The sequence below is a fragment of the Macaca thibetana genome, chromosome 3, assembly GCF_024542745.1.
Source record: "Macaca thibetana thibetana isolate TM-01 chromosome 3, ASM2454274v1, whole genome shotgun sequence".
NCBI classification, from domain to species: domain Eukaryota; kingdom Metazoa; phylum Chordata; class Mammalia; order Primates; family Cercopithecidae; genus Macaca; species Macaca thibetana.
Window position 1 is genome coordinate 118,015,063 of NC_065580.1, and position 15,349 is coordinate 118,030,411.

Consider the following 15,349-nt stretch of genomic DNA (forward strand, 5'->3'; position numbering starts at 1 on the left):
TGGTTGGTGTTTTTTATTAGGAAAAAGTTATAGAAATTAGTTTTTTGTTTAATTAAAGTTATAGTTATGGCTTGAGGAATAGGAGGGTTTAGTTAGTTGATGTTTGGTGGTTGTAGAGTTGTAATTGTTTTAATATTGCTTATTTTAAGGCTAGTGTTTGTTTAGTTGATAGAGAAAAAGGGAGAAAAATCCCGTGGCAATGAGAACCTAGTTTGTTTTTTAATTGTAGGACTGCATGATTTCACTCTTGCCTGGCATCACCTTAGGTCTTGTTTATAATTTGGTATCTTATTGTCATAAAGAGTATGTCCTGGCCAGACGTGATGGCTCACGCCTATAATCCCAGCACTTTGGGAGGCTGAGGCAGGCAAATTGCTTGAGCCAGGAGTTCGAGAGCAGCCTTTGCAACAGGGTGAAACCCCGTCTCTACAAAAAATTAGGCAGGCATGGTGGTATGCCCATGTAGTCCCAGCTACTCAGGAGGCTGAGGCAGAAGGATCACTTGAGCCCAGGAGGGAGAGGTTACAGTGAGCTGAGATTGCAGCCATTGCACTCCAGCCTGGGCAACAGAGTGAGATCCTGTCTCAAAAAAAAAAAAAAAAAAAAAAAAAAAAAAGAGTCTGTTCGGTCAGTCTTATAATCTCTATTTTAACATTAATGCTGGTTACTCGTGCCTAAACTGTGAAAGGGAGGGGGTGTAATGAGGCATATCTGACCTTGAGTCCCATTATGGCCGGGAACTCTAATTTTTAAAGGTTTTTCTGGGTCCCCTTGGCCAAGAGGGGATTTGTTTAGTTGGTTGGGGGCGTCTTAGGATTTTATTTTTAGTTTACAGGTTCTATCTACCTCACCTACTAGGTTGTTCACGAAAGTGTGCAAATACCTTATTTATCTCCAAATCCCTCCCCCAGCACACAGCCAGGTACAAATAGTGCTGTTTTCATTAGGAAAATGAAGAGCAGACTCACCCTCCTTCACTCGTTCAGTATTACAGATTTTCCTTTGCATTTCACCTTGGCTTCTTACAATTAACTACCTGTCAGGTCAGATGCTACCCATCACCCCGAGGTCCCCCGACACTGACCCTACTCTGCTCTCTATTCCCCGGCTGCCCCCTGCTTCAGCCTCTAGTGACTTCTCACCTTCACTAGCACTCTCCCAACATCCCATCCTTCAGTCTGTTTCCTACTTGTTCCCAATCAACATTTCCAAAGAAGAGTATACAGCCTGCTGGGAAAGCTCTGGATTTTCCTACAACCTCCATCTGAAGTAATGCTATGCTAAGCCTGGTCTGCAGCCTGCTGTCACTTGGCCCATCGTTATCTGCCTATTTCACAATGAGATAAGTACAGACACTGAGAGGAAGCTTCTGGCAACTCCAGCGTTTGTCATTGCTGTGGCATCCCAGCACAGATTGGGAGGATTTGCTTCCTCAGGCAAGGTCAGGGCAGTTTGGGTGCCAAGGAGCTCTGTGGCCAGCCACACAAGGCACCAGCTGGAACTGTGCTCAGTAGGACTGCGTGCCCCACAGCTTAAAAGAACAAAGCTCTTTCGCTGCAGGTATCCTGATGGTCCCTGATCCGGTCCCCGCAGTCTGGCCTGCCCACTATGTCATTTCATCCCAGACTCTCCCACCAGGGTCTGCTCACTATCCCTGGTCTTCTTCTAGCCTTTGGCAAGCTGCTGCCCCTCCCAATCCCTTTCTATGTCTGTGAACAGATTCTCTTTTCAGGACCCTCTTTCTTGAAGTCTACTTTTTAAAAAATGGCCTCTGCCTCTTTTAACGCGCATATTTTCACCATTTTTTCCAGCCAAAATGCACCAAGCACATGCTGAGAATCAAAGTGCCAGGCAGTCACTGTGAATGCCTCTTGGATGCCCTGCCCTCTGACTGTCATCCCCTTTCCTTTCTGGGTGATTGGCCCCTAAATGGTAGGCCACCTATTCTCCTTACATCCCAGCACCAGCACAGGGTTTATTCAAATTAGGTACTCAGGAAGGTTTTCTTATACACATTGGAAGGAGTTTTTCATCCATTGCTTTGCCAGCATTTGAACATCATTTGTTCTCTTTGGGAGAATAACACGTTTCTCTTAAAATCCTACCCAGATTTTTTTTTTTTTTTTTTTTTTTTGAGACGGAGTCTCGCTCTGTCGCCCAGGCTGGAGTGCAGTGGCGCGATCTCGGCTCACTGCAAGCTCCGCCTCCCGGGTTCACGCCATTCTCCTGCCTCAGCCTCCCGAGCAGCTGGGACTACAGGCGCCCACAACCGCGCCCGGCTAATTTTTTGTACCTTTTTAGTAGAGACGGGGTTTCACCGTGGTCTCGATCTCCTGACCTTGTGATCCGCCCGCCTCAGCCTCCCAAAGTGCTGGGATTACAGGCGTGAGCCACCGCGCCCGGCCGATTTTTTTTTTTTTTAAACAGCCTCCCTTTTCCTGGCTAGAACAGGTGTTGAATCACAAATGCTGAGCTCTTGCTGCAGGGCGATGGGAAGCATGGGTTTCACTGGGCCGGTAGAGCCCTAAGTCAGCGAGCTGACCTTGGCAAGGACAGTGTAGTTCCCATACTCCAGGGTGTGGCTCGGGAGGATGAGGGTCTGTCTGCGAGTGTCCACAGCAGCAGGGAGGGAGACAGGGAGCCCTTCAGAGTCCATCAAGTTCCAGGTGTAAGACAGACCATGGGAAATATCACAGAAGACTGCAGCTTCAAACGTCACCCCCAGCCTCACAGGCTGAGACCTCCATATCTAAGTATCGAGAAGAGAAGGTGTCTCATTAAAATGTCCACCACATCTAATGTACTGGTAACTTACCTGAAACTTAGTTTTAACTGTAGATCTCCAATTATTTGTTTGCATAATCACAAAATGGTATTCTTAGGGCTGGGCTTTAGAAAACACCAGAATAAATATTACATCTATTTTACAGACAAAAATAAAAGGTAAAAAAAAAAAAAAAAAAAAAAACCACTAAAATAATAAGTAAATATTTATGTACTCATGAGAAAAAACTTCCTATGCAGAAAATTAATGGAAAAATAGCAAAGATATCTGATATTTGATTACATAAAAAATTTAAGCTTCCAAATGTCAAAAATATAAATGTTATGCTCCTGGGTTTTGGTACCTATGTATATATATGTGTGTATATACATTTTTTAAATCAATATAATAAGAAAATCATTTGCAGTATACACAACAGATGTTTGCTTTCCCTATTTTTTTCTTCACTGAAATATTCTTAAGTCATTCTCAGAAATCATGACATTTAACCCTTAAATACTAAATATAATCTCTAAAAACTAAGGGAATTTTCCTACATAAACACAATACTACTATCTCACCTTAAAATTAATAACAATTTCTTAATATAATCTAAGCCTAGTTTATAATCAAATTTCCCTTATTGTTTCTAAAACACACCTTTGTGCAATTGTTTGATTTGAGATGCACAAAAGATCCTTTGTAAAAAAAAAAAAAAAAAAAAAAAAGGAGAGAGGAGAAAAAAGTTTTCTTATCAACTAGAACTATGAGGTTTCCTAAACTATAGTTTGGTCAGGAAAATAAGCATAAATGCTTAATTCCTTCCCTTAATTACCCACATTCAGAGTAAGAAGTTGGGGCAGGGCCGGGCGCGGCGACAGAGTGAAGACTCCGCCTCAAAAAAAAAAAAAAAAAAAAAAAAAAGAAGTTGGGGCAGTAGTTACTTTCAAAGGTGACCAATATGTTACTTGTGTCTGCCTGCTTGGTGGGAACAGGAGAAGCTTCTCTTTCAGCATAATTATTTTTAAAATATTAGCATTATTCATTCAATTGTAGATGTTCTCTTTTAGATGCTCCAAGTAGCCCATCTGGGACCTAGGGCACTCTCCGTGGCCTGGCTCTGGCAACCTTCTGATATGACCCTACTAGTCTTTGAAAGTGATGGGTTTGTTGCACTATTCTTTCTACTTTTATTTATGCTTTAAAATTTCCATAACAAAGAATTTTAAATGTAAATAGTAGCTGATACATATATAAAAAGCATATTTGCTCACTTGAATAAGCCAATGAGGAATAAGGTTATGGGGGAAAATATTAGTGTCTGCCCATCCACACCCCTTATCCCTCCCAGTCACTCTGTCTTTCTGAAGCTCCTCCACACCACCTACTTTGGGCTGGATCCAGATTTCACCTCAAGCATGGAGGAGCAAGCCAGGCTAGGGGTCCTCAGGATGGAGTCTCTGCCTGGCCAGGGAGCCTCCACCCTGGGGCAGACGCTGAGTTCAGGGTTTCCCCCTGGGGGGCTTTTTTTTTTTTTTTTTCCTGAAGATTCTATAAAAATTGGAAAGGGAAGCCTGGATGCAGTGACTCATGCCTGTAATCCCTGCACTTTGGGAGGCCGAGGCGGTTGGATCATGAGGTCAAGAGATGGAGATCGAGACCATCCTGGCTAACACGGTGAAACCCTGTCTCTGCTAAAAATACAAAAAATTAGCTGGGCGTTGTGGCGGGTGCCTGTAGTCCCAGCTACTTGGGAGGCTGAGGCAGGAGAATGGCGTGAACACAGGAGGCGGAGCTTGCAGTGAGTCGAGATTGCACTACTGCACTCCAGCCTGGGAGACAGAGTGAGACTCCATCTCAAAAAAAAAAAAAAAAAAAAAAATTCGGAAAGGGAAAAACCTGGAGGCAGCTGAGAAATGGGATTTTAAGAAATCTTGGTGCTCATTACAAATGAAAGTTTACGGGCTACCCTCTTTGGGTCCCCTCCCATTGTATGGGACCTCTGTTTTCACTCTATTAAATCTTGCAACTGCACTCTCCTCTGGTCCGTGTTTGTTCTGGGTTGAGCTGAGTTTTCGCTTGCAGTCTACCACTGCGGTTTGCTGCCACCACTGCGGTTTGCCGCCCTCACAGATCCGCTGCTGACTTCCATCCCTCCAGATCTGGCAGGGTGTCCGCCGTGCTCCTGATCCATGGAGGCGCCCATTGCCTCTCCTGATTGGGCTAGAAGCTTGCCATTGTTCCTGCATGGCTAAGTGCCCGGGTTCGTCCTAATGGAGCTGAACACTAGTCACTGGGTTCCACGGTTCTCTTCTGTGACCCACGGCTTCTAATAGAGCTATAACACTCACCGCATGGCCCAAGATTCCATTCCTTGGAATCTGTGAGGCCAAGAACCCCAGGTCAGAGAACACATGGCTTGCCACCATCTTGGAAGTGGCCCCACCACCATCTTGTGACCTCTGGGAGCAGGGATCCCCAGTAACATTTGGCGACCACGAAGGGACCTCCAAAAGCGGTAATATTGGACCACTTTCGCTTGCTATTCTGCCCTATCTTTCCTTAGAATTGGAGGAAAATACTGGGCACCTATCGGCCAGTTAAAAACGATTAGCGCGGCCGCTGGACTTAAGACTCAGGTGTGAGGCTGTCTGGGGAAGGGCTTTCTAACAACCCCCAACCCTTCTGGGGTGGGAGCCTTCATCTGCCTAGAACCAGCTTTCGTTTTCAATTTTCCTGGGGAAGCCGAGGGCCGACTAGAGGCAGAAAGCTGTCGTCCCAAACTCCTGGCATTAACTGGTTGAGATCATGGCGCAGCCAGAAGTCTCTACTCAACAGTTGCCCATGTGTGCTCCCCTACCTTTCCTTCTCACTTATACCTCCTGGGTCCTGACCACGACTTTCTTGAAAGTATAGCCCCAAAATTCTCCTTACCTCTGAATCTACTTCCTCTGATCCCTGCCTCCTAGGTACTAACGGTTTAGACTTTCATTTCCTCTAGCAAGTTGTATCTCCAAAGGGATCTAAGGAAGCTCTACGGTGCATCCTTAGGCATCTAGGCTATAAACCCAGAGAGTCTTGTCCCTGGTGTCCCTCCCGATTTAGGTATACAGCTCTCGACAACCCAGTAACCCATGGATGGGCCAAATGTATTCAGTCGGTAGCGGTAACTGCTTTGCAAAAAGTAGAAAAATAACCTTTAGAGGAAACCTCATTGTGAGCACACCTCACCAGTTCAGAATTATTCTAAGTCAAAAAAAGCAAAAGGTAGCTTACTAACTCAAAAATCTTAAAGTATGGGGCTAGTCTGTTAGAAAAAAGTAATTTAACACTCACCACTGATAATTCCCTTAACCCAGCAGATTTCCTTACAGGGGATTTAAATCTTAATTACCATACAAATGTCCGACCAGACCTAGGAGGAACACCCTTCAGGACAGGATGATAGATAGACGGTTCCTCCCAGGTGATTGAGAAAAAACCACAATGGGTATTCAGTAATTGACAGGAGACTCTTGTGGAAGCAGAGTTAGAAAAATTGCCTAATAATTGGTCTCTTAAAACATGGGAGCTGTTTGCACTCAGCGAAGCCTTAAAGTACCTACAGAATCAAAAAGACTATCTCAATCCTGACTCAAAAGGTTACCTACACGCTCTCTGAAATGAATTTGCATAAGAACTGTTTATGGGAATGCATCTTGATGGGGCAGCTGGGTTGTTATGAGATACTCAGGAACCCAGCCCAGCTCTAGGACTCACCCCTGAGCACAAAGGCAATGTTGGACATGCTGGTAAGGGACCATTAGGATCTAGCAGCCCGGACCCCTTTCTTTGTGGTCAAGAGAGGCGGGAAAAGGGGTGCAGGACTGCTACATCCGTGAGTGTAACTAATCGGATAAGCAGAGGTCCATGGGTGGTGATGCACCCTGGAAAGGAATAAGCGTTAGGACCATAGAGGACGCTCTAGGACTAATGCTCATCGGAAAATGACTAGGGGTTCTGGCATCCCTGTGTTCTTTTTTCAGATGGGAAATGTTCCCCCCAAGGCAAAAATGCTCCTAAGATGTATTCTGGAGAAGTGGGACCAATTTAACCCTCAGACACTAAGAAAGAAATGACTTATATTCTTCTGCAGTACCACCCGGCCACCATATCCTCTTCAAGGGGGAGAAACCTGGCCTCCTGAGGGGAGGATAAATTATAACACCATCTTACAGCTAGACCTCTTTTGTAAAAAAGAAGGCAAATGGAGTGAAGTGCCATAGGTACAAACTTCCTTTTCATTAAGCGACAACTCGCAATTATGCAAAAAGTGTGATTTATGCCCTACAGAAAGCCTTCAGAGTCTACCTCCCTAACCCAGCATCCCCCCAACTCCTTCCCCAACTAATAAGAACCCTGCTTCAACCCAAACGGTCCAAAAGGAGATAGACAAAGGGGTAAACAATGAACCAAAGAGTGCCAATATTCCCCGATTATGCCCCCTCCAAGCAGTGGGAGGAGGAAAATTTGGCCCAGCCAGAGAGCATGTACCTTTTTCTCTCTCAGACTTGAAGCAAATTAAAAATAGACCTAGGTAAATTCTCAGATAACCCTGATGGCTATATTGGTGTTTTACAAGGGTTAGGACAATCCTTTGATCTGACATGGAGACATATAATGTTACTCCTAAATCAGACACTAGCCCCAAATCAGAGAAGTGCTACCGTAACAGCAGCCCAAGAGTTTGGCGATCTCTGGTATCTAAGTCAGGTCAATGATACGATGATAACAGAGGAAAGAACAATTCCCCACAGGCCAGCAGGCAGTTCCCAGTGTAGACCCTCATTGGGACACAGAATCAGGACATGGAGATTGGTGCCACAGACATTTGCTAACTTGTGTGCTAGAAGGACTAAGGAAAACTAGGAATAAGTCTATGAATTATTCATTGATGTCCACTGTAACACAGGGAAAGGAAGAAAATCCTGCAGCCTTTCTGGAGAGACTGAGGGAGGCATTGAGGAAGCATACCTCTCTGTCACCTGACTCTACTGAAGGTCAACTAATCTTAAAGGATAAATGTATCACTCGGTCAGCTGCAGACATTAGAAAAAAAACTTAAAAAGTCCGCCTTAGGCCCGGAGCAAAACTTAGAAACCCTATTAAACTTGGCAACCTTGGCTTTTTGTAATAGAGATCAGGAGGAGCAGGCGGAACGGGACAAACAGGATTAAAAAAGGCTACCGCTTTAGTCATGACCCTCAGGCAAGCAGACTTTGGAGGCTCTGGAAAAGGGAAAAGCTGGGCAAATCGAATGCCTAATAGGGCTTGCATCCTGTGCAGTCTACAAGGACACTTTAAAATGATTGTCCAAATAGAAATAAGCCGCCCCCTGGTCCATGCCCCTTATGTCAAGGGAATCACTGGAAGGCCCACTGCCCCAGGGGACAAAGGTCCTCTGAGTCAGAAGCCACTAACCAGATGATCCAGCAGCAGGACTGAAGGTGCCCAAGGCAAGTGCCAGCCCATGCCATCACCCTCACAGAGCCCCGGGTATGCTTGACCATTGAGGGCCAGGAAGTTAACTGTCTCCTGAACACTGGCACGGCCTTCTCAGTCTTCCTCTCCGGTCCCGGACAACTGTCCTCCAGATCTGTCACTATCCGAGGGGTCCTAGGACAGCCAGTCACTAGATACTTCTCCCAGACACTGAGCTGTGACTGGGGAACTTTACTCTTATCACATGCTTTTCTAATTATGCCTGAAAGCCCCACTCCTTTGTTAGGGAGAGACATTCTAGCAAAAGCAGGGGCCATTATACACCTGAACAGAGGAGAAGGAACACCCGTTTGTTGTCCCCGGCTTGAGGAAGGAATTAATCCTGAAGTCCGGGCAACAGAAGAACAATATGGATGAGCAAAGAATGCCTGTCCTGTTCAAGTTAAACTAAAGGATTCCACCTCCTTTTCCTACCAAAGGCAGTACCCCCTTAGACCCGAGGCCCAACAAGGAATCCAAAAGATTGTTAAGGACCTAAAAGCCCAAGGCCTAGTAAAACCACGCAATAGCCCCTTCAATACTCCAGTTTTAGGAGTACAGAAACCCAACGGACAGTGGAGGTTAGTGCAAGATATTGGGATTATCAATGAGGCCGTTGTCCCTCTATATCCAGCGGTACCTAACCCCTATACTCTGCTTTCCCAAATACCAGATGAAGCAGAGTGGTTTACAGTCCTGGACCTTAAGGATGTCTTTTTCTGCATCCCTGTACATCCTGACTCTCAATTCTTGTTTGCCTTTGAAGATCCTTCAAACCATGTCTCAACTCACCTGGACTGTTTTACCCCAAGGGTTCAGGGATAGCCCCCATCTGTTTGGCCAGGCATTAGCCAAGACTTGAGCCAGTTCTCATACCTGGACACTCTTGTCCTTCGGTAAGTGGATGATTTACTTCTAGCTGCCCAGTCAGAAACCTTGTGCCATCAAGCCACCCGAGTGCTCTTAAATTTCCTCATCACCTGTGGCTACAAGGTTTCCAAACCAAAGGCTCAGCTCTGCTCACAGCAGGTTAAATACTTAGGGCTAAAATTATCCAAAGGCACCAGGGCCCTCAGTGAGGAACGTGTCCAGCCTATACTGGCTCATCCTCACCCCAAAACCCTAAAGCAAGTAAGAGGGTTCCTTGGCGTAACAGGTTTCTGCTGAATATGGATTCCCACGTACGCAAAAATAGCCAGACCATTATATACACTAATTAAGGAAACTCAGAAAGCCAATACCCATTTAGTAAGATGGACACCTGAAGCAGCAGCGGCTTTCCAGGCCCTAAAGAAGGCCCTAACCCAAGCCCCAGTGTTAAACTTGCCAATGGGGCAAGACTTTTCTTTATATGTCACAGAAAAAGACAGGAATAGCCCTAGGAGTCCTTACACAGGTCCGAGGGATGAGCTTGCAACCCATGGCATACCTGAGTAAGGAAATTGATGTAGTGGCAAAGGGTTGGCCTCATTGTTATGGGTAGTGGCAGCAGTAGCAGTCTTAGTATCTGAAGCAGTTAAAATAATACAGGGAAGACATCTTACTGTGTGGAATCTCATGACGTGAACAGCATACTCAATGCTAAAGGAGACCTGTGGCTGTCAGACAACCATGAGGAAAGTAACTAAAATCATAAATCCCCATGGCCCTCCCTTGTCATATTTTTCTCTTTACTGTTCTCTTACCGCCTTTCACTCTCACTGCACCCCCTCCATGCCACTGTACGAGCAGTAGCTCCCCTTACCAAGAGTTTCTATGGAGAATGTGGCTTCTTGGAAATATTGATGCCCCATTGCATAGGAGTTTAAGGGAAACCCCACCTTCACCACCCACACCCATATGCCCCGCAACTGCTATAACTCTGCCACTCTTTGCATGCATGCAAATACTTATTATTGGACAGGGAAAATGATTAATCTTAGTTGTCCTGGAGGACTTGGAGCCACTGTCTGTTGGACTTACTTCACTCATACCAGTATGTCTGATGGGGGTGGAGTTCAAGATCAGGCAAGAGAAAAACACGTAAAGGAAGTAATCTCTCAACTGACCCTGGTACATAGTACCCCTAGACCCTATAAAGGACTAGATCTCTCAAAACTACATGAAACCCTCTGTACCCATACTCGCCTGGTAAGCCTATTTAATACCACCGTCACTGGGCTCCATGAGGTCTAGGCCCAAAACCTTACTAACTGTTGGATGTGCCTCCCCCTGCACTTTAGGCCACACATTTCAATCCCTGTACCTGAACAATGGAACAACTTCAGCACAGAAATAAACACCACTTCTGTTTTAGTAGGACCTCTTGTTTCCAATCTGGAAATAACTCATACCTCAAACCTCACCTACGTAAAATTTAGCGATACTATAGACACAACCAACTCTCAATGCATCAGGTGGGTAACTCCTCCCACACAAATAGCCTACCCTCAGGAATATTTTTTTTCTGTGGTACCTCAGCCTATCATTGTTTGAATGGCTCTTCAGAATCTATGTGCTTCCTTTCGTTCTTAGTGCCCCCTATGACCATTTACACTGAACAAGATTTATACAAATATGTCGTAACTAAGCCCTGCAACAAAAGAGTACCCATTCTTCCTTTTGTTATCAGAGCAGGCAGACTAGGTATTGGCGTTGGCGGTATCACAACCTCTGCTCAGTTCTACTACAAACTCTCTCAAGAACTAAATGGTAACATGGAACGGGTCACCAACTCCCTGGTCACCTTGCAAGATCAACTTAACTCCCTAGCAGCAGTAGGCCCTCAAAATCAAAGAGCTTTAGACTTGCTAACTGCTGAAAGAGGGGGAACCTGTTTATTTTTAGGGGAAGAATGCTGTTATTATGTTAATCAATCTGGAATCATCACCAAGAAAAGTTAAAGAAATTCGAGATCGAATACAACGTAGAGCAGAGGAGCTTCAAAACACTGAACCCTGGGGCCTCCTCAGCCAATGGATGCCCTGGATTCTCCCATTAGGACCTCTTGCAGCTGTAATATTGTTACTCCTCTTTGGACCCTGTATCTTTAACCTCCTTGCTAAGTTTGCCTCTTCCAGAATTGAAGCTGTAAAGCTATATGTTGTTCTTCAAATGGAACCCCAGATGCAGTCCATGACTAACATCTACTGTGGATCCCTGGACCAGCCTGCTAGCCCATGCTTCAATGTTAATGACATCGAAGGCACCCCTCCTGAGGAAATCTCAACTGCACAATCCCTACTATGTCCCAGTTCAGCAGGAAGGAGTTAGAGTGGTCGTCGGCCAGCCTCCCCAACAGCACTTGGGTTTTCCTGTTGAGAGGGGTAACTGAGAGACAGGACTAGCTGCATTTCCTAGGCTGACTAAGAATCCCTAAACCTAGCTGGGAAGGTGACTGCATCCACCTTTAAACACGGGGCTTGCAACTTAGCTCACACCCGACCAATCAGGTAGTAAAGAGAGCTCACTAAAGGTAAAGAAATAGCCAATCATCTATTGCCTGAGAGCACAGTGGGAGGGACAGTGATTGGGATATAAACCCAGGCATTTGAGCTGGCAAGGGCTACCTTCCTTGGGTCCCCTCCCTTTGTATGGGAGCTCTGTTTTCACTCTATTAAATCTTGCAACAGCAAAAAAAAAAAAAAGAAAGTTTACTTTTGACATTATTTAAGTGACTTTAGTTATCATTAAAATTACTTTTCAATTACTTTTTATTGTTTCTATTCTAAATATGATATCACTCTAAGATTTGTCACAAAACTGCCCAGACTTACATGGGTTATAGCAAATTTTAATACTAGGATGCCAATTTTTAGCTCATTCATAATAATAAACATTAAAAAATACGAAATGCCTAGTGAGAGTGAGAGTTGGTCCCTCAGTGCCAACACATGTGAGCTGCTACAAGAACATCTCTAGGCTTGTCAAGATTCTGGGAAAGGCATTGTGTCCTTCAATTCTATAACTTGTAGTAATTATTCCTGTGAAGAGGCCATACACTTGCAGAACAACGTACAGACAGTGTAATTGCCAAGTTATTTGTAGTGATAGAAAACTGGAAGCTTAGCCAGGCACAGTGGCTCACCACACATTGGGAGGGAAGCCAAGGTGGGCAGATTGCCTGAGGTCAGAAGTTCAAGACCAGCCTGACCAACATGGCAAAACCCTGTCTCTACTAAAAATACAAAATTAGCCAGCTGTGGTGGGGGGCACCTGTAATCCCAGCTACTTGAGAGGCTGAGGCAGGAGAATCGCTTGAACCCAGGAGGTGGAGGTTGCAGTGAGCTGAGATCATGACATTGCTCTCTAGCCTGGGCAACAAAAGCAAAACTCCATCTCAAATAATAATAATAATAGTAATAATAATAATAATAAGAAGAAGAAGAAGAAGAAGAAAGAAAACTGGAAACAACAAATTGTCCAACCAGAGGACATTATAAAATGATGTATAATTCATATACATAAGATTTAACATTAGGACACCATTAAAATCATGTAATCAAAAGGCTGCTTAATAACAAAAGAAAATGCTCACACTGCAACCCAGGTTTGTGACAAACACACATACCACATATAAAAAGCCTTAGAAAAATACTGAAAATAAACACAGCAGACAAAAGTGGCTATTGCCTGCTGCCTGGATTTCAGATGATTTCATTTTTTTTTCCCTTATACTTTTGGAAAACATATAAAATAAAAAATGACTGGGTAGGGTCCTTCAGGTCTGTAATCCCAGAACTTTGGGAGGCCAAGGCAGGTGGGTCACTTGAGGCCAGGAGTTTGAGACCAGCCTGGCCAATATGGCAAACCCTGTCTTTATTTAAAATATAAAAATTAGCTAGGCATGGTGGTGCACACCTGTAATCCCAACTACTTGGGAGGCTGAGGCAGAAGAATCACTTGAAGCCAGGAGGCAGAGGTTATAGTGAGCCGAGATCATGCCACTGCATTCCAACCTGGGCAACAGAGTTCCCCCGCTTTCCACCAAAAAAAAAAAAGAAAAAACAAAATTATCAATATTGTTTTCTGTGTTTTACAGATAAGAAAATAAAAATAAAAATGTTTTACAGATGAAAAACTCAAGAAAACCACTCTGTCCCGTTTCCTAACAGCAGAGTCAGGACAGGAGCCAGAGCTCTCCTGCCTGGAGTCTGTGCTTTTTTCCTGCTGTGCCTTTTGCTTTAGTCCGTTTGCTGTTTGGGTCCATCTCTGGGTCTCACACCCAGAGAACACGTTCCCCCAGCATGCAGACCTCCTCAACAGTGTAGGTGCTCACTGGTCTAAAGGTAGGCAGGGGTCTTGCCTGTGTGAGGGCCAGGACCCTCTCCAGAATGCCCTGGGCACTTGGTCTCTGCATGCTGATCTCCACCAGCACCCTCTGGGGGCTGACCTCTTGGGGTCAGATGCCATAGAAAGCATTTTAGCAAATGCAGCTCAGTCACGCATTTTAATTACCGTGTGTCATTTGAGCACCTTTGCCCTGAAAAGGAAAATCTGCTCTAAATCACAGGCCTCAAAGGAATTAAAGAAAAAAAAAAGCAACCCTATTTTTTCTAACCCAGAATAGGTGTTCAACAGATAACCGATCATGTCCTTTCATTTTGGTGTTATATGTATTCAAATGTTTCATTCTCCTGAAAATGCTACAGTTCTTAGCACAGTCCCAAAAAAGAAAGAAAGAAAGAAAGAAAGAAAAGAAAAAAGAAAAGAAAAGAAAAGAAAAAAGCTCCTTAAATTGAGCTGTGCTGAATGTCAGAGTAATGCAGGCGAATAAAGAACTTATTCACACGCCAGACCCCAGAAATGACACCGTCTCCTCCTGTCCAGACTGGGGTAGCCTCCCTCCCCCGAGGGTCCAAGTCACCCACTCTGAAGCCCTTATAGGCACTCCTTTGTGTAAATTGCAGCAGGATAAACTGGACAAAGCCTCGCTTCATTCCCCAGACTCTCGCCACTCCAAACAGTGGTCCCAACTTAGAGGGAGGCTGAAAAAAGGCTGCTGGAGGATTTCCCAGACTCCGAGCCTACCTGAACTTTCTCAGGCCCCATGTTCTTAACCAAGGGTGGCTGGCAGGGCTCACACACGATGAAAAGTTGCTTTCTTAGGGTGGAGGCACTGACGTTATTGAAGGCAAGTACCTCCACTGTAAATTCTCCTTCCCTAGGAGGATGGAAAGCACGGAAATTAACAGATTTATATTGATGAACGTCAGGCTTTCATTCTCTTCATACCCACCCCTATCTGCAGAATTATCGTATTTGACAGCAAGTCATCCCAATGAATAAGAACAGAAGAGGCAAAGGTCACAAGACTGATTTCCACAGAGGTCTTTCATCAACTAACCAACAGACTGGTTCCCCAACTTGCCTGGGCCAGGCCAAGGACCAAACCCAGACTGATGTCACATGCTATATTCATCCAGGTGAGGAGTGTGTTGCTTCCTTCTTTGGGCAACCGTCCCCACAGCCGTGACCTGGCCCCCTCTTGACAACAGAGCAGATCTATATATTTTCCCTGTGTGATGGGTACCCCAAACCACAACTAGGGGTTTCTGGGGATGGTCTTCCTGTTCTATTTCTGCTCCATGGATCTGGTTTCTTGACCAACTTCTTAGAGTCCTACAAACTCAGGAAGGACAGGATAGATCCATAGCCTGTCTCCGGGGAAGGGGAGCGGGTCATAGCTGTGGAGGGATTCAGGACAGTTGGAGGTGAGAGCTGGGTAGTTCCTGACCCAGCAGGTGGTGCTTTACTAAGGAAATACATGGTTATTCTGCAAACGTTGCAACATGGATAATTACTTAAGACTTCTGAATTTGAAACAGAAAAATATTCCCATCAGAAGACCGCAAATTTGAGTTTGCAAGGACCAAAATATCACTTGCCATCCTGGAGCTCCAGCAAGAAAGGTAGGGCCTACTGATAAAAATGAAGACTGGATGGTTGTCTCAGGTTGTCAGAGAGCCCAGGGCACACTCTAGAGATGACAGTGGAAGCACCGAATAAACCATGTCACTTCCACAGGGCACAAAAGGGCTCCTGGAGCTACCGAGTACATCGCAAGGTACCTAGGCCACCATGTGC

General features: G+C 45.0%; 1 protein-coding gene across 1 annotated transcript in view; it reads right to left on the bottom strand.

Moving 5' to 3' along the window:
- Positions 1 to 15,349, bottom strand: part of PKD1L1 (polycystin 1 like 1, transient receptor potential channel interacting) — a 188,869-nt gene that overhangs the window by 125,982 nt on the left and 47,538 nt on the right. Inside the window, exons 15-16 of the mRNA XM_050784834.1 lie at positions 14,294 to 14,426; positions 2,543 to 2,749 (exon numbers count right to left, since the gene is read on the bottom strand). Coding sequence (XP_050640791.1) covers positions 2,543 to 2,749; positions 14,294 to 14,426 — 340 coding nt within the window. The remainder of the gene's footprint in view (positions 1 to 2,542; positions 2,750 to 14,293; positions 14,427 to 15,349) is intronic.